Source organism: Bos indicus x Bos taurus, chromosome 5 (assembly GCF_003369695.1).
Source record: "Bos indicus x Bos taurus breed Angus x Brahman F1 hybrid chromosome 5, Bos_hybrid_MaternalHap_v2.0, whole genome shotgun sequence".
NCBI lineage: Eukaryota > Metazoa > Chordata > Mammalia > Artiodactyla > Bovidae > Bos > Bos indicus x Bos taurus.
In genome coordinates, this window is record NC_040080.1 from 31,301,129 (window position 1) to 31,323,577 (window position 22,449).

At 36.0% G+C, this 22,449-nt stretch overlaps 1 protein-coding gene across 8 annotated transcripts in view; it reads right to left on the bottom strand.

The window, feature by feature from the left end:
* SLCO1A2 (solute carrier organic anion transporter family member 1A2) overlaps nt 1-22,449 on the bottom strand; it is a 109,237-nt gene that overhangs the window by 393 nt on the left and 86,395 nt on the right. For all 8 annotated transcript variants that reach the window (XM_027541486.1, XM_027541480.1, XM_027541484.1 and 5 more), the window contains 5 exons: nt 20,081-20,276; nt 16,172-16,334; nt 13,709-13,881; nt 5,740-5,804; nt 5,076-5,193 (listed from right to left, as the gene is read on the bottom strand). In XM_027541486.1, coding sequence (XP_027397287.1) covers nt 5,076-5,193; nt 5,740-5,804; nt 13,709-13,881; nt 16,172-16,334; nt 20,081-20,276 — 715 coding nt within the window. The remainder of the gene's footprint in view (nt 1-5,075; nt 5,194-5,739; nt 5,805-13,708; nt 13,882-16,171; nt 16,335-20,080; nt 20,277-22,449) is intronic.

Here is a 22,449-nt window from a genome sequence, read left to right on the forward strand (position 1 = left end):
GTTTTGCATGTGAGCCTTAGGAATGAATCCCATGAATCTTAGGAATGAACCTAATGAGCTTTCATTCATTAGCTGATGAATTCTAACTTTTGTTAAAATGATTTGGGGAATTTTTTATCCAGGAAAATCAAAATTTATTTTCCTTTTTTTAATCTTGTGTTACTGTTTTTATTTTATCTTTTTACATTAAATATACTAACTTAAATTTAATACTGACAGTGATAGCAGTTTTTTTCAGAATTAGCAAGAATGCTTCCAAAGAATCACCACTAATTGTAATATTTACTCCTGTGTTTCCTTACATGATCTTCATCAGGTTAAGGAAATTGCTTTTGCTTCTGAGTTTGCTCAAAGTTTTAGTTTTGAATTTGTAAAATATCACCAAATCATTTTTCTGTATGTAGTTAGCAGAATAGCCAAGACTAGTATTATTATTCAGAACAAACTCTGTTAGGTTTTACACATTAATAGATTCAATTTGTTAACTTTTTGCATGTATGACTAAAATCAGCTTGTACTTTTTGCCTTGTACTGAACTTGTCCAATGTCAATATCAAGATTGCAGTAGCTTTATAAAATGAACAGGGAAATTTTCCCTCTTTATCCATTATACAAGAATAACTTGTATAATGCAGGGATCATCAGTTCATTGAAGATTTGTAAAACTTGCCTTCAAAGCTTCTGGACTTGATGCCTTTGGAAGATGAGAATTTGTGACTCATTCACATTTTTTAATGACTATGAAAATACAGTACTATATATTTATAGTAAAATTTGGTAATACATATTTATCTAAAAAACTTCTACTTAGTATGCTTCCAAATTACAATGTTTAAAATTCCTAAGTATCTGTATTTATATTTTTTCCATTTTAAATAGTGCTTATTTGCGCCTCTTCTCTTTATTTGCCTTTCCAGATTGTTGTTATTATATTTTAATCTTTTCAAAAGCACAGCTTTTTTGTTACCTCAATGGTCTATAGTCTATTTATGAATTTCTGCTTCTTGTATTCATTTTCCTAGTTCTAAAATTTTCTCTTATTAGGAAACATATCAAGAATTAAGGAAAAAAAGAGTTAAACATATTTATACTCATCACCCAGGTTTTTAAATGATTAAATTTTGCCATTTTTGTTTCAGACCAATTTAAAAGATATTAATACATTTAATTCCTCTGTGTATTCCTATGATCCAATTATATTCTAACCCACTCCAGATGTAACACTATGTTGAATTTTATGGATTTTGTTCCTACTCTATTTCTATAGCTTTACAAATTACACATGTATCCACTCATACTTTATACAATTATTGCATATATTTTTACATTTTAAATAATTGGCATAATATTATGTTTTTATTCTGAAATTTTTTTTCTATCAGTCCACCATTTTAAAACTAGACATACGTGTAGTTCTACATTGTTTATTTTTAACTTTTGAACTATATTGCAACATATGAACATAAAAGCGATTGGTTTGCCCCTTTTCTGTTTACCCATTTCTGTCCCCTGTAACTTTAAAAACCTAATTATAGTAAAGAAATCACTAAACAATTGAAACTAATTCCTGATTTATGCTTTCTTGAATGTACACCATGTGTTGCCTAACCTGTTGATTCTTTTCCTAGATAAAAAGAAGTAAGAATGAAGAATTAAATAGTTAAAAAATGATAAGCTCTCTGCCCTCCAACAGCCCTTTTAGCAATCCTGCAGGAAGATCATTCAGGCAAGTTAACACCTGAAGAGTCAGCCAGTCTGCACTCAAAGGAGAAGAAAACAGAACCAACTCTCCTGCCTCGATGATTCACTGAGATCCTTCCCCCACAATATTTTTCCTTTAAAAACAGTCATGACTGAGCAGAATCCTTGGAGTTGGTCTCTGGACATGAGTTCACCTTCTCCCAAGATGGGCAGCTTTTCTGACTCAAGCGCATTTCCTCTCTACCAAACTGCCTCTCGCAACCAAACCTGCTGCTGCTGCTGCTGCTGCGAAGTCGCTTCAGTCGTGTCCGACTCTGTGTGACCCCATAGACGGCAGCCCACCAGGCTCCCCCGTCCCTGGGATTCTCCAGGCAAGAACACTGGAGTGGGTTGCCATTTCCTTCTCCAATGCATGAAAGTGAAAAGTCAAAGTGAAGTCACTCAGTCGTGTCCGACTCTTCGCGACCCCATGGACTGCAGCCTACTAGGCTCCTCCGCCCATGGGATTTTCCAGGCAAGAACACTGGAGTGGGTTGCCACTGCCTTCTCCGAACCAAACCTGCGTTCGGTAATAAACACTCCACAGCTTATTATCCATTTTCCTACTGGACACTTTTGTTAAGATTTTTTCTAATATTAATAAAACTGCAATAAACCTTGGTTGACATGTCTCCTTGTGCATGTGAGCAAGAGTTTCTCTAAAATATGTCTAAGGATTTTAGAGGATGCAACTTAGTAGAAAGAAAGAAAAGAAAGAAAGTGAAGTCGCTCACTTTCTTTTGTGTCCGACTCTTTGTGAGCCCATGGACAGTAGCCTGCACCAGGCTCCTCCATCCATGGGATTTTCTAGGCAAGAGTACTGCAGTGGGTTGCCATTTCCTTCTCTAGGGAATCTTCCCAAACCTGGGATCGAACCCAGGTCTACCCTCATTGTAGACAGATGTTTTACTGTCCGAGCCACAAGGGAAGTAGGTACATTTTGATGCCTGCAACTTAGTAAATATTTCCCAAAAGTTTTTTCAGTAGTTTTGATTCACCACCAGCAGTGTATGAGAGTTCCTGATGCTCACGTTTATGTTCTCTCATTCTTCATTGTCTATAGTGTCTTTAATTACAAACAAGTTTTTAGTTTTATATGCAGTCAGTCACATTTGCCCATTTCTTGTTCTCTAGTTTGTGTTTTTGTTTCAACCCAAACCCAAGGCAATAAGGATCATAAAGATATTAGGATCTATGGTTGTTGATAATCTATCCCTATTGGTTGAATCATATTTCTTTATAAGCCATATGTTTATTTCTCTGGGTTGTGCTTATGTTTTTTTCTTAATTTGAACATTTGTAATTTCACTTTGATATGTCTATTTAATTCATCCTACTAGGCATTTAAAGAGCACTTGTGATCTGAAAATGTATGTCTTTATTAAATTCTAGGAAATTCTAAGCCATTAATTCATTCGTTTATTTCTGCTATTTCTTCTGCTCTCTGTTTTGAAAATTTCTGAGATATATCTTTTAATTTCTAATTGATCTTTAAAATTATTAAGGTGGTTCTTTTGTGTTTATGAGATCAAATCATTAATTTTCATTCCAGATAATTTCTATAATACCCACTTTCAGGTCACCAATTCTCATTTTAACTTATGTGGACTTGAAATTTATTATCTATTTAGAATTCCTTTTATTTCAATGCTACCATTTAATCTCTAATATTTCCAAGAGTTCTTATTCATATTCTTATTTCTCCTAGAATTTTTTTTGTTATTTCTTATTCATTTTAATGGGTATTATGCTATCAATTTATTATTTTTAATCCTATTGAGCTGGTTAAACATCTTATTTTAAAGTTTGTCAGACTCTTACATTAGAGTAAATTTAATCTGGAATGAAGTCACCTTTCAACTGGTAATTTATGTGCTTGTCATTTTTACTATTGGATTTATTCATGTATTTTAATGTTTTAGTTTACAAGCTCTTTTTGAGTATTTTGTTGTTGTTTGTTTATTTTGGTTTCCTTTGCTTGCTTTGTTTCTCAGTATTTACTCCTCCAAATCTGCTCATTTTCCCTTTGCTTTTCCAACCTCCCTGGGTTCTTAGGTCTTTCCTAGTTTTTTTCATAGTGATACTATAAATAATCACAGAGGGAGCAGATCATTTGATCTAGTTCTTGGGTGTATCTGTATCTTATTCCCTCCTTAGTATCACAGCAATAATATGCAAAATATTTTTTAAAATCTATTTTACAATGAGATTTCTATTATTTTCCTATGGTTGCTGATAGTTGGGTTAAAAAAAAATCACTATATTAGATAATACTTGCATAGTCAGATGGTTCAAATCTACTATATCCTCATGAATTTTTCACCTGTATTTTATATTCACTTGTTGTAAAAGTTTGTGTTGCAATTTTCTACTCTGTAGACTGCTGCTTGTAATTTTGTGGATTTTTGTTTTATATATTTGAAGTTATAGTGATAGATTTATATGGATTCATGATTGTTATATATTTTTGGTAAAGTATTTCTTTTATTATTACATAATACCCTTTTTTAACTCTATAATTTTTTCTTACTTTAAATTCTGTTTTGTCTTATAGTCAGTATAACCAAGGAAAAGGGAACTAATGAAAACATGAATCTCATTCTGTCTGCTTTCTTCACAGTTCTTGACATATATATCCTTTTACTGATCAAGAGAAGACCTTAGCCTCTTTTAAACAATACCAAATCATTTTTTAGTAATTAAAAGAGTTGTCTTACTGCCCATAGTGAGCAATTAAGACAAATCTAAACAGAATTCAGGTCTCCAAATGGAAAATAATCTGAAAATAAAGAGAAAAATGGAAGAGTTTTGTTCAAAAACAGGTTGGTATCAGATGAAGTTTGTTCAAAATCAGATCTATATTTACAAAAAATAAGACTTGAAGAAACACGAAGAATACTGTGTCAGTGAAATTTACTAAGGGAGAAAAATATTTTAAAGATCAGAAGTGGATGGCCAAAGGAAGTAAGGATTTAAGCTAGTAAAATGCTGGAATGATGTAGGATTAAACGGGGATACTTGAGAGTAATATAATTTAGATAGGTAGTTACTCCACAGACATGGCCTTCAATAATATACTGATTGCAACCAATTTAAGGAACAACCTTTTGAAAGCCACCTGTGCTTATATTTATCAAGTGCTTTGAAAATATTGAGGAAATAAAATGAATATGTAAATAAGAAATGGCGATATAGTATCAGTACCTATTTTGTAAATAAAACCAAAAGTAGTCTAGTCACTTGACAAAGAAAGTGTTAGACATGTACTATGGTACCATGTACCATTTTATACATTATCTCTGCTTAGAAAGCAAATTTTAAATTACTATCTTTACCTGAAGCTGTTGGAATCGTATATCCTGCATGCCCCTGACTCACCACACTTCAAAGTTCCCCAGTGTAAACATGTGGAGTCCACTAAAGCTCCAAAATATATAGGTGCAGGAATTCCAGCTACAATTAAAAGGGAGAAAGAAGAATCCATTAGCAAGGTAAGAAGATATGTTGTTTTGTTTGAAAGTATTAAAAGTTTCTCTATTTGTAGAACAGTTTAACAGAATATAAATCTACAGCTTTAAATTTTACTTTTAGAAACTAGAAGTTACTTTTAGAGTTAAGTTTCTAGATTTAAAAAGGTAAGTAATTAGATGGATAAAGGCAAAATTAAAAATTATCAGTAGAGAAAAGCATTGAATTAATGATTATTTATACTTTTTTCTGCAATATTTTGGGTGAACCACAAGCACATTTTATTTTAACAAAGCATTGCCTCTTTGCTTTTCAAGTTTATTGATGAAAAGTAGAATGTCAGCTAGGTCTTTTTCAAGTAAAAGGAAGAAGTTTTTCATTTCTTCTTGTTCTTTATTCTCATACTAATTACAAAGTGCTATTTACAAGCAGAAGGGATATTTGCTAAATTGTTACTCTGAGGGAGTGACTTCATTTACTTAGTATTTAATAGTGGTCTGATGTGATATTGGGAAACGTAATTATTTTTACCTAATACTCGTGTACAAAATGCATGTAATCCCACACCAAGAGACTTCTCTTCAGGCTTGACACACCTAAAAAATTAATGAATTCAAAAATTTAAAAACTACCATAGTTTCTTAAAACAACTATTTGTATGCTAGTAACACATTGAGCATTAGCAAATTTTCTTGCATACTCAAGTCTTGGCTATTCAAGGCCTAATTATTCAGTTCATAAGTTTCACAGAAGCCCCACCTCTGGTCTTTGGCATTTTATCCATCACTTTTTGCTCACTCATTTCTATCATAAAGTTATCAAAGAAGAAAACATTTCATATCAATTGATTTCTACCTCAGTATCCTCTTCTCAAAGCAGTCTGTGATTCTAATGGTTATACCTTTAGCCTCAAACCAAAGAAGAATGCAACCCTAGGTGTATTTAAATTATTCATATTAACAAAATACAGAAAAGCCAAGGATTTACATAAGTAAATGTAAAGAGAAAAGAAAACAAAAATAAAAGTTTTCCAAGGAAAGTGATTTAAAAAAAAATCCAAAGCAAACATATTTTAAGTGATTTGGTATCTATTTAAAAGCTGCACAGATTCATCCATTCTTTCCAAAAATTCCCCCACCTTTTCACCATTGCCTGAAATTCCTTACATAGAAATGTGTGTGTGTGTCTGTGTGTGTATAAGTCGCTCAGTCATGTTCAACTCTTTGGAACCCCTTGGACTGTAGCCTGCCAGGCTTCTCTGTCCATGGAATTTGCCAGGCAAGAATACCAACTCAGGGATCAAATCCAGGTCTCCTGCATTGCAGGCAGATTCTTTACCACTGTGCCACCTGGGAAGCCCTTACATGTAGAAATAAAGACTATCATTTCCCGTGGCATTTTCTATGCTCCACTCACTTTAGCATTAGCATGGCTATCTGCTCAATGAATTCACTTAGAGATTTCCTCTGTATTCCCTTCCCTTCTTTGACTAACCAAAGCTGAGAAAATGAAAGCAAATTTTTAAACAAAAGGACACAATACATTTTTAGCAAAAACATCATATTATCGGTTCTTACCAATTATCTAACCAATTATCATATTATCTTCTTAACTTGCTAATGGATTCTTCTTTGTCCCTTTTAATTGTAGCTGGAATTCCTTCACCTAAATATTTTGGAGCTTTAGTGGACACCACATGTTTACAGTAGGGAACTTTGAACTGTGGTGAGTCAGGGGCATGCAAGATATATGATTCCACCAGCTGGCAGAATAGGTTAAGATAGTAATTTTTAAAATTTGCTTTCTAAGTAGAGATGATGTATAGTTCATGATCTGAGCTGACTGTGGCTCAGATCATGAACTCCTTATTGCCAAATTCAGACTTAAATTGAAGAAAGTGGGGAAAACCACCAGACCATTCAGGTATGACCTAAATCAAATCCCTTATGATTGTACAGTGGAAGTGAGAAATAGATTTAAGGGACTAGATCTGATAGACAGAGTGTCTGATGAACTATGGACGGAGATTCGTGACATCGTACAGGAGACAGGGATCAAGACCATCCCCATGGAAAAGAAATGCAAAAAAGCAAAACGGCTGTCTGAGGAGGCCTTACAAATAGCTGTGAAAAGAAGAGAAGCGAAAAGCAAAGGAGAAAAGGAAAGATATAAGCATCTGAATGCAGAGTTCCAAAGAAAAGCAAGGAGAGACAAGAAAGCCTTCCTCAGCGATCAATGCAAAGAAATAGAGGAAAACAACAGAATGGGAAAGACTAGAGATCTCTTCAAGAAAATTAGAGATACCAAGGGAACATTTCATACAAAGATGGGTTCAATAAAGGACAGAGATGGTATGGACCTAACAGAAGCAGAAGATATTGAGAAGAGGTGGCAAGAATGCACAGAAGAACTGTACAAAAAAGCTCTTCATGACCCAGATAATCATAATGGTGTGATCACTCCCCTAGAGCCAGACATCCTGGAATGCGAAGTCAAGTGGGCCTTAGGAAGCATCAGTACATCAGTACAAACAAAGCTAGTGGAAGTGATGGAATTTCAGTTGAGCTATTTCAAATCCTGAAAGATGATGCTATGAAAATGCTGCAGTCAATATGTCAGCAAATTTGGAAAACTCAGCAGCGGCCACAGGACTGGAAAAGGTCAGTTTTCATTCCAATCCCAAAGAAAGGCAATGCCAAAGAATGCTCAAACTACCGCACAATTGCACTCATCTCACACGCTAGTAAAGTAATGCTCAAAAATCTCCAAGTCAGACTTCAACAATGTGAACCGTGAACTTCCAGATGTTCAAGCTGGTTTTAGAAAAGGCAGAGGAACCAGAGCTCAAATTGCCAAAATCAGCTGGATCATCAAAATAAGGAAGAGAGTTACAGAAAAACTCTGTATCTCTACCTTATCTCTGTTTTATTGACTATGCCAAAGCCTTTGACTGTGTGGATCACAACAAACTGTGGAAAATTCTGAAAGAGATGGGAATACCAGATCACCTGACCTACCTCTTGAAAAATCTGTATGCAGGTCAGGAAACAACAGTTAGAACTGGACATGGGACAACAGACTGGTTCCAAATAGGGAAAGGAGTACGTCAAGGCTGTACACTGTCACCCTGTTTATTTAACTTATATGCAGAGTACATCATGAGAAACGCTGGGCTGGAAGAAGCACAAGCTGGAATCAAGACTGCAGGAAGAAATATCAATAACCTCAGATATGCAGATGACACGACCCTTATGGTAGAAAGTGAAGAACTAAAGAGCCTCTTGATGAAAGTGAAAGAGGAGAGTGAAAAAGTTGGCTTAAAACTCAACATTCAGAAAACTAAGATCATGGCATCCAATCCCATCACTTCATGGCAAATAGATGGGGAAACAGTGGTGCAGTGGCAGACTTTATTTTCTTGGGCTCCAAAATCACTGCAGATGATGACTGTAGCCATGAAATCAAAGACGCTTACTCCTTGGAAGAAAAGCTATGACCAACCTAGACAACATATTCAAAAGCAGAGAAGTTACTTTGCCAACAAAGGTCCATCTAGTCAAGGCAATGGTTTTTCCAGTAGTCGTGTATGGACGTGAGAGTTGGACTATAAAGCTGAGCACCAAAGAATTGATGTTTTTGAATTGTGTTGGAGAAGACTCTTGAGAGTCCCTTAAATAGCAAGGAGATCCAACCAGTCCATTCTAAAGGAGATCAGTCCTGAGTGTTCATTGGAAGGACTGATGCTGAAGTTGAAACTCCAATACTTTGGTAGCTGAGGCAAAGAGCTGACTCATTGGAAAAGACTCTGATGCTGGGATAGATTGAAGGCAGGAGGAGAAGGTGACGTCAGAGGATTAGATGGTTGGATGGCAGCACTGACTCAATGGACATGAGTTTGAGTAAACTCCGGGAGTTGGTACTGGACAGGGAGGCCTGGCATGCTGCAGTCCATGCGGTCACAAAGAGTTGGACACGACTGAGTGACTGAACTGAACTGAACTGATGGGCATTTTCTTGGCATAAGTTTTTTACTACTTTGAAAAACTCTTCAGCAAATAGAGTGAGATACAGTTGACCAGTTCACTAACACAGATTGTTTAGGCAACATCAATGATTTTACTCAGAAGGAAGTAATAAAATCAGGAGACCTCACATGACCCTCTTGCTCCCATGGTTGCCATTTAATATAGAAAATATGGTATTTAAATTTTACTGAAGAATTTTTCTTTCTCCTCTACCTCTAACATACCACCTTATGATCTCACAAAAGCATGAAATCCTTATAGCTAAGAAGTTACAAAACAGTTAGAAATAAAACTTCACAGAAAATATTAGCTGAGGTATAGCTAAAGCAATACTTGGAAGAAAATTCATCATTTTATATATATTAATCAAAATGAACAAATTATGTAAGTGTTAAGCTCAAAGAGTTAGATATAGAACAACAAAAAAAGACCAAAAAAAATTTTTTAATAAATAAAATAAAAAGCAGAAATAGATGAAATAAAGAGCAACAAAACTAAAAATTGCTTCTTTAAAAAAGAAATTAAAAGCAACCTCTGGCAACAATGATCAAGAAATAAAAATGCAATAAACAAAATAAAGAAAAAATGGAAAATCGTTCAGATATATCAGAGAATATCCAAATGATCAAAGAATATTATAAACTGTTATGCAGTAACATCTGGTATAAGCATAAATGGAAAATGTAAATAGACACTAACATTAAATTGAAATGTTATAATGAAACATTTATGAAAATAATGAAAATAATAACCAAGTATCACTGACCAAGTAAGCCCAAAGTACAAGTAGTTTTATGAGTGAGTTCATAAAACTTTCAACAGATAGATATTTAATCTAAATAGTTCCAGAAATTGAAAAATAGAAAATTTATCAACTCATTTTGTGGGTCTAGAATGATTCCAAAACAAACAAACAAAAAGAATAGAAAATAACATTTATGTTTTACCAATCAACATAGATGCAATAATTTTAAATAAATTATTATTTAAATGTGACTAACTATGGTTTTTCTTAGATGTCCAAACAGCTCAACATAGAAAAATCTATCACTTTTTTCACTACACTAAAAGTACTGAATTGGAAGATTATATGTAAAATTTTTCCTAGAAGAGGAAAAATAGTAGTTTGATACTGATTCTATGATTAAAAACTCAGAAACTAGATGAAAATATATATACTAAAAATCTATAGCAAGCATCATATTTAATGGAAAAATTTTATATGGTTTCCATTAAAAATACAAAAGAACAAGAATACTCGTTATCACCATTACAGTTTAACACAGTTTTGGAGGTCCAAGTTGATGCTATAAGAAAATTTTTTAAATCTAAAATGTATAAGCTTTAGAAGCAAAGAGATAAAACTCTCCTTGTGTGCACATATTTCTATAAAGAACATGTAACAAAGTGAGCAAGTTATCAGAACAAATAAGAAAAGTTGCTGGATAAATAGTAAATGTTAAAAAATCAACAGCATTTCTCTAAACCAACAATAACCAACTAGAAAATATGAGAAAATAGTACCATATTAAATTACAAATAAGCCCATATCCATATATATATATGGATATGTATACATATATATGCATGTTTGGATATAAATGGGTACATATATAATTGTACATGGTACCATTTTCTGTGTGTGTGTATATATATATATATGTATATATATATATAATATATGTGTGTATGTGTAGTATCTATACAGGAAATTTTAAATAAATGGAAAAGTATTTCATGGTCACAAATATTTGATGTCAGAGTTTCTTTAATTAATATATATAATCCATACAATCAAAATTTATATGTAAGTATAAAGTTTCATGCATCAATAGCTAAATCAATTTAGGGGGGAAAAAGGGAAGAGTGAAGGTGAAAATGACGAGTGGGTGAAGAAGAGCTACCGTATGACACATGAACATATGCAGTGTCCCTACTTTGAAAACAGACAAATAAAACTCTGGATGCGTGAAAACATCCTGTGTTACATAAAAACTTTAAATATGATAAAGATGGCACCATGAATCAATGGAAACAGGACTTCTTATTTGTGCTATGATGTTGGGAAAACAATTGTTTGGATAAAAATAACATTGAATCTCTCTCTCCCTGTCACCACACATAAAGATAAACTTATGATGATTTAAAGAACTAGGTAAAAGCTATATAGCTGGTAAGATAAAATTTAGGGGAATATTTTTATAAATTAGTAATATAAAAACCCTTTTGAAATGGGACTCCCCAATACATAAACCCTAAGGCAAGTAAATTGTCAGATTTCAGTACAACAAAAGTTAGGACTGAATTTCACACAAAAAAAAAAAAACTATGAAAAATTATGAAGAAAAGATGAGAGATCAGGAGAAGATAATTGTATCAAGTAAATAATATTAGATTAACATCTATAATTCACCAGAAAACTATAGGAATTATCATGAAAGTGGACAAAAATAATGAATAAGCATCTTGAAGTAAAAGTACTAGTAGCTAGAAAAAAGTTTAAGGAAATTCTTAAACTCATTGATTTAGGAAATCACGTATTAAAACATCAGTGAGCTACCATCTAATACCCATTGGAATAGTAAAAGTCAGAAAGTTCAATAATTCTAAATATTAGTGAGGCTATGAAAGTGAAAATGGAAGTCGCTCAGTTATGTCCAACTCTTTGAGACTCTAGTTCATGGAATTCTCCAGACCAGAATACTGGAGTGGGTAGCCTTTCCCTTCTCCGAGGGACCTTCCCAACCGAGGGATCGAACCCAAGTCTCCCACATTGCGGGCGGATTGTTTACCAGCTGGGCCACAAGGGAAGCTCAAGAATACTGGAGTGGGTAGCCTATCCGTTCTCCAGGGGATCTTCCCGACCCAGAAATTGAAGCGAGATCTCCTGCATCGCAGGCGGATTATTTACCAACCGAGCTCTGAGGAAAACCCAATGAAGAGGCATGAATTGATGGTATGAGAATAACTCATAAATAAAAGCAGTATTTGGTGAATTTATGCTTGCATGTGCATTTTGAACCAAAACAAATTTGTAGCACTGTATTGTTTCTGTGCATATAAAACACAATACACAACAAACACGGAGAAGGAAATGGCAACCCACTCCAGTAATCTTGCCTGGGAAATCCCATGGACAGAGGAACCTGGTGGGCAAAGAGTCAGACACTGAGGGAGGGGCAGGCGTTCGCTAGAGGCCCCAGCGCTTTTGATGGCAGAGCCAGCACTGTGGCTGAGGACTCCCGGCTCCCAGGCCTCTCTCACCAGATAGGAGCCTTGAAAGCTAGTCTAAAATACACCTGAGGGTTTTCCTGGTGGCTCAGTGGTAAAGAATCGCCCCCCTGCCAAAGCAAGGGACGTGAGTTCCACCCCTGGTCTGGGAAGACCACACGTGGCAGAGCAGCTGAGCCCATGCATCACAGCCACTGGGCCGGGGCTCTGGAGCCTGGGAGCCGCAGAACTGAGGTCTGTGGGCACCAGAGCCCATGCTCCGCAACAAGAGGAGCCACAGCTAGAGAAAAGCCCACGCAGCATGAAGACCGTGCACAACCATAAATAAAATCGTTAAAAAAAAAAAACAACAACAACAATACACAACAAACAGTATTTTACAAAGGAAAGCATGTATTTAAGACTGTATGTCTATCATATTAATGTGGATGCCTATGGTGATAGGAAGTGGGAAATGGAATGAAAAAAATAAAAATAAAGTAAAATCAAATAAGAGAAAAACCTCACCCCACCTAGAATGAACTATGAACTGAGAATTACAATCAATTTAACTCTTCTTCAAGATGGAAAAACCTATGGACTTTGTTTACTAGCTATGTTTAAAATTGCTTATGAGGCATGAAGATGCTGTCATTGAAAAAGCTTGTGTGATAAACCTAAGTTTACAATCTAGCTCTCCAATTTCCTAGTTTTAGTAAGCCCTTCAACATTTGTGTTTCACAAGAGCCTCTTAAGACAGTTGAGCATTCATTACTATATCCATTTTTTTATTAAACAAAAAAAAGAGCTCAGAAAGATCAATTCACCTGCCTTTGCCCTATTGATAATAACTGGTGAAACTGGGACTTCCAACAGCTTTTAATTCCACTGTCCTAATACATCAAACTACAGGAAATGAACTATAGGCAACCACTCTTACCTAGGAAAATAACCATTTCATATGGTTTACCCTAAAATATAAATGTGTCTCTTCTTGTGTTAAACCATGAGCGTTTGCTAATTTAACTCTAAGTAATAAGGTAGGAAAGATAGGGAGGGAAATACCAGCAGATGAACATTTAAATTTGCTAACTTAAAAATTTTTGTAAAATTCAACAATGCTTATTTGGAAAATCTTAATAAATGGTATGATATATTAGAACACCAAGTTCTTAGATACTGTGAGCTTCATGTGACTTTCTTAGAAAAAGCTTCCATACTAAATAACCAGAAATAAATCCAAATAAAGAAAATAATTCTTGTACCTCAGGAGAACCATATATCCAGGGATGGCAGATAAGGAAAATATGAAACTACTGAACACGGACAAGATTAAAAAGTACTGTAGCATCATGGAACAGTCTTTTCCTTTGTCACACAGCCCAAGAACTGCAGATGAATTTCCTGGTGTTTGAATGCAGCTACAATTTTGGAACACCTGCCAAAAATAATGTATTACCTTATGTAAGGAAGGAAACTCTTGAACACAAATCTTAAATATTTTCTTTTCCCAGTTAGATCAAGAGAGACGTTGTTTACTCCCTTTATTCTCATATCCTTTATGATCTCTCTCAGGATTATAGCGTGTGACAAAACATAGAAGGGTGGTTTCCCAAAAATGGTACTTCTTTCTAAATTTATTAAATAAATTCGCAATAACTCAGCTGTCCTAAAATCATGCTTTTTACAAACACACACTATTTTAACAGACGCTAAATATGACAAATAAAATTTGCTTCAGAATGCCCAATTGAAATATTTAGATACTTACCAATAAACAAAGCTTTGTTTAAAATAAAGCTTATTTCACAAACAGAATAAAGTCAAGCCTTTTTGAATTCTTACATTCCCAGGTTTTAATAAGAATCAAAATTTATATTCTATTTTGATCACCAACCAAGATTTTAAGTGACATTTTGTAAGCAATAAAACATGCCCCATTCCATCTTCTTAAAAAGCTGTCAGGATGTAAAAAACACCGAAAGCACAGGTGCATATACACAGAAAGAAAGAAAAAAATAGCAAAACAATTGACTGGATAATTGAGATCAAAACTGCCAGCTTTATCTCAGTCGATAGTATTATTTTTCAGTCTAGATAGTTTTAAATGAAGTTAAGTAATCATGTCAATTGCTATGAAGCTAAAGATCAATGCTCAGGAATGCTTTAAGCATTCAAATAAGATCTAGGATGTAAAATGTAAACCAAGTGAGCATACACAGTAAGTCCCCTACACGCAAACCTTCAAGTTTTGAACTTTCAAAGATGTCAGTATGCGTTCACATACCCGATCATGTAAGTTAGCTCATGTGTCTGGCATACACTGTCAGGTGTGTGTATCATCTACAAGTGGTTGTGATTCTGTGCACTTTACTGTGAAAGTGAAAGTCTCTCAATTGTGTCCGGCTCTTGGCAACTCCATGGAATTCTCCAGGCCAGAATCCTGGAGTGGGTAGCCTTTCCCTTCTCCAGGAGATCTTCCCAACCCAGGAATCGAACCCATGTCTCCCGCATTGCGGGCGGATTCTTTACCAGCTGAGCCACAAGGGAAGCCCAATACAATACAGTACAGAACAGAGTGCAATAGTGCAGTATGTTTATTTCGAGCACAGGATGTCTGGAAGCAAGCGTAAGAGCAGCGATGATGTAGCTTGTACTGCTAAGAAGCACCAAGCAATAACGATGGAAACAAAAGTGAAAATAATTAAGAGAGTGGAGTGAGGTTTAAAGATGGTAGAAGTCACTTGTTCTTATAATACTGAACTCCTTGCTGTGCAACACAAGGAGCTTACTAATAAAGACCTGATAGAACTGGAGGCCCAGAGGAAGGACAGAGACAAGAGGAAGAAGTAACTGAGGAACGGAAACGATTCACAACACAGGACCGGGCAAGGGCGTTTTCTTGATTTGAGGAGGCACTGTTAGTTTTTGAGGCACGGAACACAAACGTAGAGCAGTGCACGATCTAGTGCTACTGCGTCATCTGCGATGAGAAACAAAGTGCTACTATCCAGAAGTCAGGATCTTTAGTGATCCACTTCTGGATCTAGTGATCTTTAGTGCTACCATCCAAAGTGCTACTATCCAAAGCGCTACTATCCAGAAGTCACTGCATCAGTTTTTCAAGAGGGTAGATTACGTTGAATCCAGCAAGAAACAAGGACCTGTGCCACCAACATCAGGTGTGAGTGAAGTCGCAGCTTGCCCTCCATCTCCTATTGCTGATGATCCTTCAGTCTACCATCTCCCACCTCCTCTCCCCGCTCCCATCAGTAACTCTTCTTGATTGTTCACTCAATGCCAGCCCCTGAATGCCAGCTCTTGTACTGTACTACTGTACCTTTCAAGGTAACGTACTGTAAGATTAAAAATGTTTATTTTGTGTGGGTTTTTTTTTTATTATTTGTGTGAATGTGTTATAAACCTATTGCCATACAGTATTACAGAGCCGATTGTGTTAGTTGGGTATCTAGGCTAAATTTGTTTGATTTACAAACAAACTGGATTTACAAGCATGCTCTCAGAATGGAATGCATTTGTATGTAGCAGATTTACTATAGAAAGTAACATTTTTTTCACAATAGTTTCTAATTTGGTTTTGAGGAAAGACTTTAATTTTACTTTTGTCAAATATGGACCGAGTTCATAGCTGGAATGTACCAATGCAGTGCATAAGACAAAAGTTCTGTTTAAAAAAAAAAAAAAAAAAGGCCAATAGGATATTTTACCATTTTTCTTCCTGTGCCAGAGGATATCTCACAACCAGCAAGACAAGCTGACGTGTATGACAAGCCATTGTTTCCACACACAGGGTCCCATACTTTAGTCGGACAGTTACAATCCATGTTGCAGTCAGCAAGGAAATTTTTCACATGTAAATTTTGATGTATTCTGAAATGATTTAAAATAATGCCATAGATTTTTGAAAGAATATTAGAGCTTTTTCTTTTTATCTCAATTCACAAGTATATTTCTTCTGCTCCCCAAAATAAAAACAGAAATTTTTCAACTGTCAATATATGGCCTGTATATCATAACTCTGGCCTAACAGATACCTTGCTTTGGTGACCATAGCCACTTTTTCACTGATTTCTTTCAAGTAAATAAAAGCCAGTAAACAAGCATTAACTGAAAACTTACTATACAGAAAATATTTTTCCAGGTATTAATCAGAACTCAAAAATGAAGATAAATCCCTGTGTTTGGTCCATGCATGCATGCTAAGTTGCTTCAGTCATGTTTGAATCTGTTTGACTCTATGGACTGTAGCTCACAAGGCTCCTCTCTGTCCGTGGGATTCTCCAGGCAGGAATACTGGAGTGGGTTGCCATGCCCTCCTCCAGGGATCAAACCCATGTCTCTAACATCTCCTACATTGGCAGGTGGGTTCTTTACCACTGGAGCCACCTCCATGCTGCTGCTGCTAAGTCGCTTCAGTAGTGTCCAACTCTGTGCAACCCCATAGACGGCAGCCCACCAGGCTCCCCCATCCCTGGGATTCTCCAGGCAAGAACACTGGACTGGGTTGCCAACAAGAGAGATTATTGCTTTATAAAAGCGATCTCAAAGGCTCAAAATCTGTAAGTGTAATTTATAATGCAGATAATATATTTAGCTCCAGAAATGTAACTATTTGAGTAAACAAATACAGTTCTAGTAAAAAAAAAAAAAACTGTTCACTGATCATCAAGACCAACTCACAGCTACCCTTAAACAGACACTACTGTGAAAATCCCAGAACCCAGCAGTGAGACCAAAACACCCTCTGAACCACAGAGACCAAGAATGATGACCTCAGAAGGATAACAGGAGCAATAAAACTCTGACTGGATGGCTCCTCCCCCAGGTTAGCACAACACCACGTCAAGAGAGCTCCCTTCCGCTTATGGTTTCTCTAGTGCAAAAAGAGAGCCCAGTGCCCCCAGATTGTGGAAAGCTTCCCAGGAGGCCCACTCAGGGATCACTGGGGGAATCTGCAGAGTCTGACCCTGAGAATATATAATGGATCAAATCATCAGATTATACCTGATGGTTTTTGTCATTTATGTCTTAATAAAATCAGGGGGAAAGGGGCATAACACAGAGAAAGACAAATATTATATGATATAACTTATATGTGGAATCTAAAAAAAATGATACAAATGAACTTATTTATAAAAACAGAAACAGACTCACAGACATAGGAAACAAATTTATGGTTACCAAAGTGGAAGGAGAGGAGGGATAAAATTAGAAGTTTGGGATTAACTGATATATACTATGAAAATAAATGGAATTATATAAAAAATAGTTTATGTAAAATAAATAAGAACCTACTATATATATTCAATATCTTGTAATAACTTATAATGGAAAAGAATCTGAAAAATATATGTGTGTGTGTGTGTAACTGAATCACTTTGCTGTACACCTGAAATTAACCCATTGTACATCAACTATATTTCCATTTAAAAAGAGGGCTTCCCTGGTAGCTCAGTTAGTAAAGAATCTGCCTGCAGTGCAGGAGAACCCAGTTCAATTCTTGGGTCAGGAAGATCAACTGGAGAAGGGTAGGCTACCCACTCCAGTATTCTTGAGCTTCCCTGGTGACTCAGCTGGTAAAGAACCTATCTGCAATGTGGGAGACCTCGGTTCAATATCTCGGTTGTGAAGACCCCCTAGAGAAGGAAACAACTACCCACTTCAGTATTCTGGCCTGGAGAATTCCATGGACTTTATAGTCCATGTGGTCACAAAGAGTTGGACCCGACTGAACAACTTGCACTTTCTTTCAATTTAAAAACAGATCTAAAAGTCTAATTACAATAGTTTTCTTGTGCTTAACATAAAATGATAAAAAGAACCCTAGCATGCGAGTCTAGAAACTGAATTAAAGTCCTGGCTTATGACTAGAGTGTGCCTTTTTATACATTTGCTCTGGGAATCAGGATAATTGGACATGGAGATAATCTTTAAGATTTTCAGTTCAGTTAAGTTCAGTTGCTCAGTAGTGTCCAACTCTCTGTGACCGAATGGACTGCAGCACATCAGGCCTCTCTGTCCAACACCAACTCCCAGAGTTTACTCAAGCTCGTGTCCATTGAGTTGGTGATGCCATCCAACCATCTCATCCTCTGTCATCCCTTCTCCTCCTGCCTTCAATCTTTCCTAGCATCAGGGTCTTTTCAAATGAGTCAGTTCTTCGCATCAGGTGGCCAAAGTATTAGAGTTTCAGCTTCAGCATCAGTCCTTCCAATGAATATTCAGGACTGATTTCCTTTAGAATGGACTGGTTGGAACTCCTTACTGTCCAGGGGACTCTCAAGAGTCTTCTCCAACACCACAGTTCAAAAGCATCAATTCTTTGGCACTCAGCTTTCTTTATAGTCCAACTCTCACTTCTATACATGACTACTGGAAAAACCATAGCTTTGACTATACAGACCTTTGTTGACAAAGTAATGTCTCTGCTTTTCAATATGCTGTCTAAGTTGGTCATAGCTTTTCTTCCAAGGAACAAGCATCTTTCAATTTCATGGCTGCAGTCACCCACCATCTGCAGTGATTTTGGAGCCCCAAAAAATAAAGTCTGTCACTGTGTCCATTGTTTCCCCATCTATTTGCCATGAAGTGATAGGACCAGATGCCATGATCTTAGTTTTTTTAATTTTGAGTTTTAAGCCAATTTTCACTCTCCTTTTTCACATTCATCAGAAGTCTCTTTAGTTCTTTTTCACTTTATGCCATAAGGGTGGTGTCATCTGTGTATCTGAGGTTATTGATATTTCTCCCTGCAATCTTGATTCCAGCTGTGCTTCATCCACCCTGGCATTTCGCATGATATACTCTGATTACATTTGCACAATGTAATCTGATAAATACTCATATTATGTATTTTATATGACTCTAATCATATAGTCCTTGATAATTTTAAAGGAGCCATTTTATGATGCTCTTAATTTCATCTTAACTAATTACTCCTTTATCCTAGATATGTCCTACAAATGAATTTTTAAAATTCACATCAATATGCAAAATCTTCCTGTGAACCCATATAACCCTCAAAATGTGAATCTAAAACCATTCAATGATATAGTTATATATATTAAAATAAAATATATAAATTTATAAACGTATTGCTATACATGTGTTAGGATTCAGTTAAGCTAAATTTAAGCCCATCGAGGAAAGATATAAAGGTGATTGAGACTATATATATATATATATATATATATATATATATATAATCAACTCTTAATTTTACCTATTTATGGTTGTATAAAATGTATGCATAACACATCCTAGTGCAACCTAAAACCATAGGTAGTTTCTTCATTTTACTATCTACTAGGATATCACACTCCAGTGTTCTTGCCTGGAGAATCCCAGGGACGGGGGAGCTTGGTGGGCTGCCGTCTATGGGTCACACAGAGTCGGACAAGACTGAAGTGACTTAGCAGTAGCAGTAGCAGGATATCACAAAGACACACAAACACAATCATAGACTCACTAACTCTGTGATATATTCCCAACCTTTTTAAATAAGATGGAGAAAGACCACAAATTAACTCCAATAGGCAACTAATCTGGTCATGGATAATCATTGTGGAAAATATTAACAGTTGAAAGAGTATAATATTCATTAGAAAATAACATACCCTTCATAAGACGTGGTTAGGCCAGCAACTGAAGAACTATCACAGATCATGAAAAAACACAAAAAATGGAGAAGATACTCGGTAAAAGATAACCAACATCCTATGTGGGCAGCTTGGACGGCAGTAATCTTGAACTTCTTCATAAATAAACCACCAACTATATATCCAATACATATTGGAGGGAAGTTATAAATACCTATAAATGCAATTAGAATATGATATACAAAGTGACATAGCAAAGGAACAAATATAACATATTGATCTACTATGTCTTACGTAAAAAATCATTTAGGTCCAACTCATAGTGAAGAAGTTTAATTTAAACTTATCCCCACTTAGTTACATATTATATACAGAGAGATTTTTAAATGCCTCACAACATCAAAGTAATTTTGGAAGACTGTTATCATTATCATGCATTTAATTAATAGCAGAAGTGTGTAAATTTCTTGTCTGAAAGGGTTATGTTCTATGTCTCTTTTCTTAGGATGCAGGTAGAAGTGACAAATCAAAGTCAACCAGCCATTTGTTACTTTCTGTTCTTTGGGTGGGATTATATATATAATGATTTGTATGTAATGTATATTGTTAAATCATGAATAGTAATAGTAAATCATAAATAGTATGATTTGTATGATTTTACAGCTGTTTATTCCCACTCTGATTCTTAAGAATTTGACTCAGCTCAAGGTATTTTAAAGGTATTTTGCTGAGCTTGTAATTGTCAAGTGTCTTTACATTCCATGCCTTACTGCTACTGACTAGCACTCTCCCTCCCCTAATCCCCTAATAAAGGAAAGAAAAAAGAGGGGAAAGACAGCCCTAGGTTGCATCCTTATAATACCAGGGTCTGTCTACTGAATCACATTCTTGGAAGAGCTTAATATCCATTCTTGAGTCCCGTACCAGAGAGTCCAATTTAGTACGATTGAGATGGGTCCTAGATATATGGACTTTTAACACTCTAAGTGATGTGGATACATGTAATCTGGAAATTTTCCTTTCAAAACAGTAAAAAAAAAATCTCAGGAAAAACTCAAGGTGGAGTAGAACTATGGAGTTGAGAAATAGACTGCTTCCTGCAGTAAATAAGTAAATAAGTCAGTAAATAAAGGACAGCACAGTCATCAGCAATTGCAGCCACCACAGACGGCGAGCGGGTAAGCCCGGAAGGAACTCAGGAAAGAAAGAACAGGTGATATCTAGCAGCCATCAGGCTGCAGCCACTCCCTATCAGACTGCAGCCACTCCCTATGGTGAGCCCTGAGGATGTGAAACTCAGCAGGTTAAAACACCCAAAACTGGCCCCAGATAGCTGAGATGCATTTCAAAGGAATGATTTCAGTGAGCCCAGACTCTTGTATCTTTCCACACATAGGAAAGTGCTAAATTCCTCAACTTGCCATATCTGGTTTCCTTTAATTAGCAATCATCTTTTGATGTTCTGACTACCTGCCCTTTGTTGTAAAAGTTTATAACCTAGCTCCTCACCCCCTTACCTCTTAGGAGCAGTTCTCTCAGGGGGTTACCTGAGATGCTATTTCCCAGGCTAAGAGTCCTAAAAATTTCTCCTGAATAAACCATAACTCTCAGCTTTTAGGTAGTGAATATTTTTTAAGTCCACAGAGATTAGTGTGGTAGCAGGAAAATCAGAATATATGCACTGCAGAGATATCTCAAAATTCCAGAAGAGGGTCTTCCCTGGTGGCTCAGTGGTAAAGAATCTGCCTGCTGATGCAGGAGACATGGGTTATATCCTGGAGGATCCCACACACCATGGGACAACTAAACCCTTGTGCCACAAATACTGAGCCTGTGCTCTAGAGCATGGGAGCTGCAACTACTGAGCCCACGTGCTTTTCAACTAAATGAAACCCACACACTCTAGAGCCCCTGCTCCTCAACTAGAAAGTAGCCCCTACTCACCACAACTAGGAAAAGCTAGGACATAGACACAAGGATCCAGCACAGCCAAAAATGCATAAATAAATAAATAAATAAAACCAGAGGAGCTGAGGAGCTAAGTTAGAAACCATGGAATTAATGGATTGGAGCCAGAAAAGCAAAATCTGGGAGTGAAATACAACTCCTGATCAGTTAACTGTCTTACTTTTTACATGAACAAATTACCAATGTGAAACTTTTATCACACGTGCATTCCCCAAGATTTCTACAAACATTTCAAATTTGCATTCTGACTAGGGAATGACCCAAGTGTGTTAGTCACTCAGTTATGTCCAACTCTGCGATCTCATGGACTGTAGCCCACCAGGCTCCACTGTCCATAGAATTGTCCAGGCAAGAATACTGGAGTGGGTTGCTATTTCCTTTTCCAGGGGATCTTCTCAACCCAGAGATTGAACCTGGGG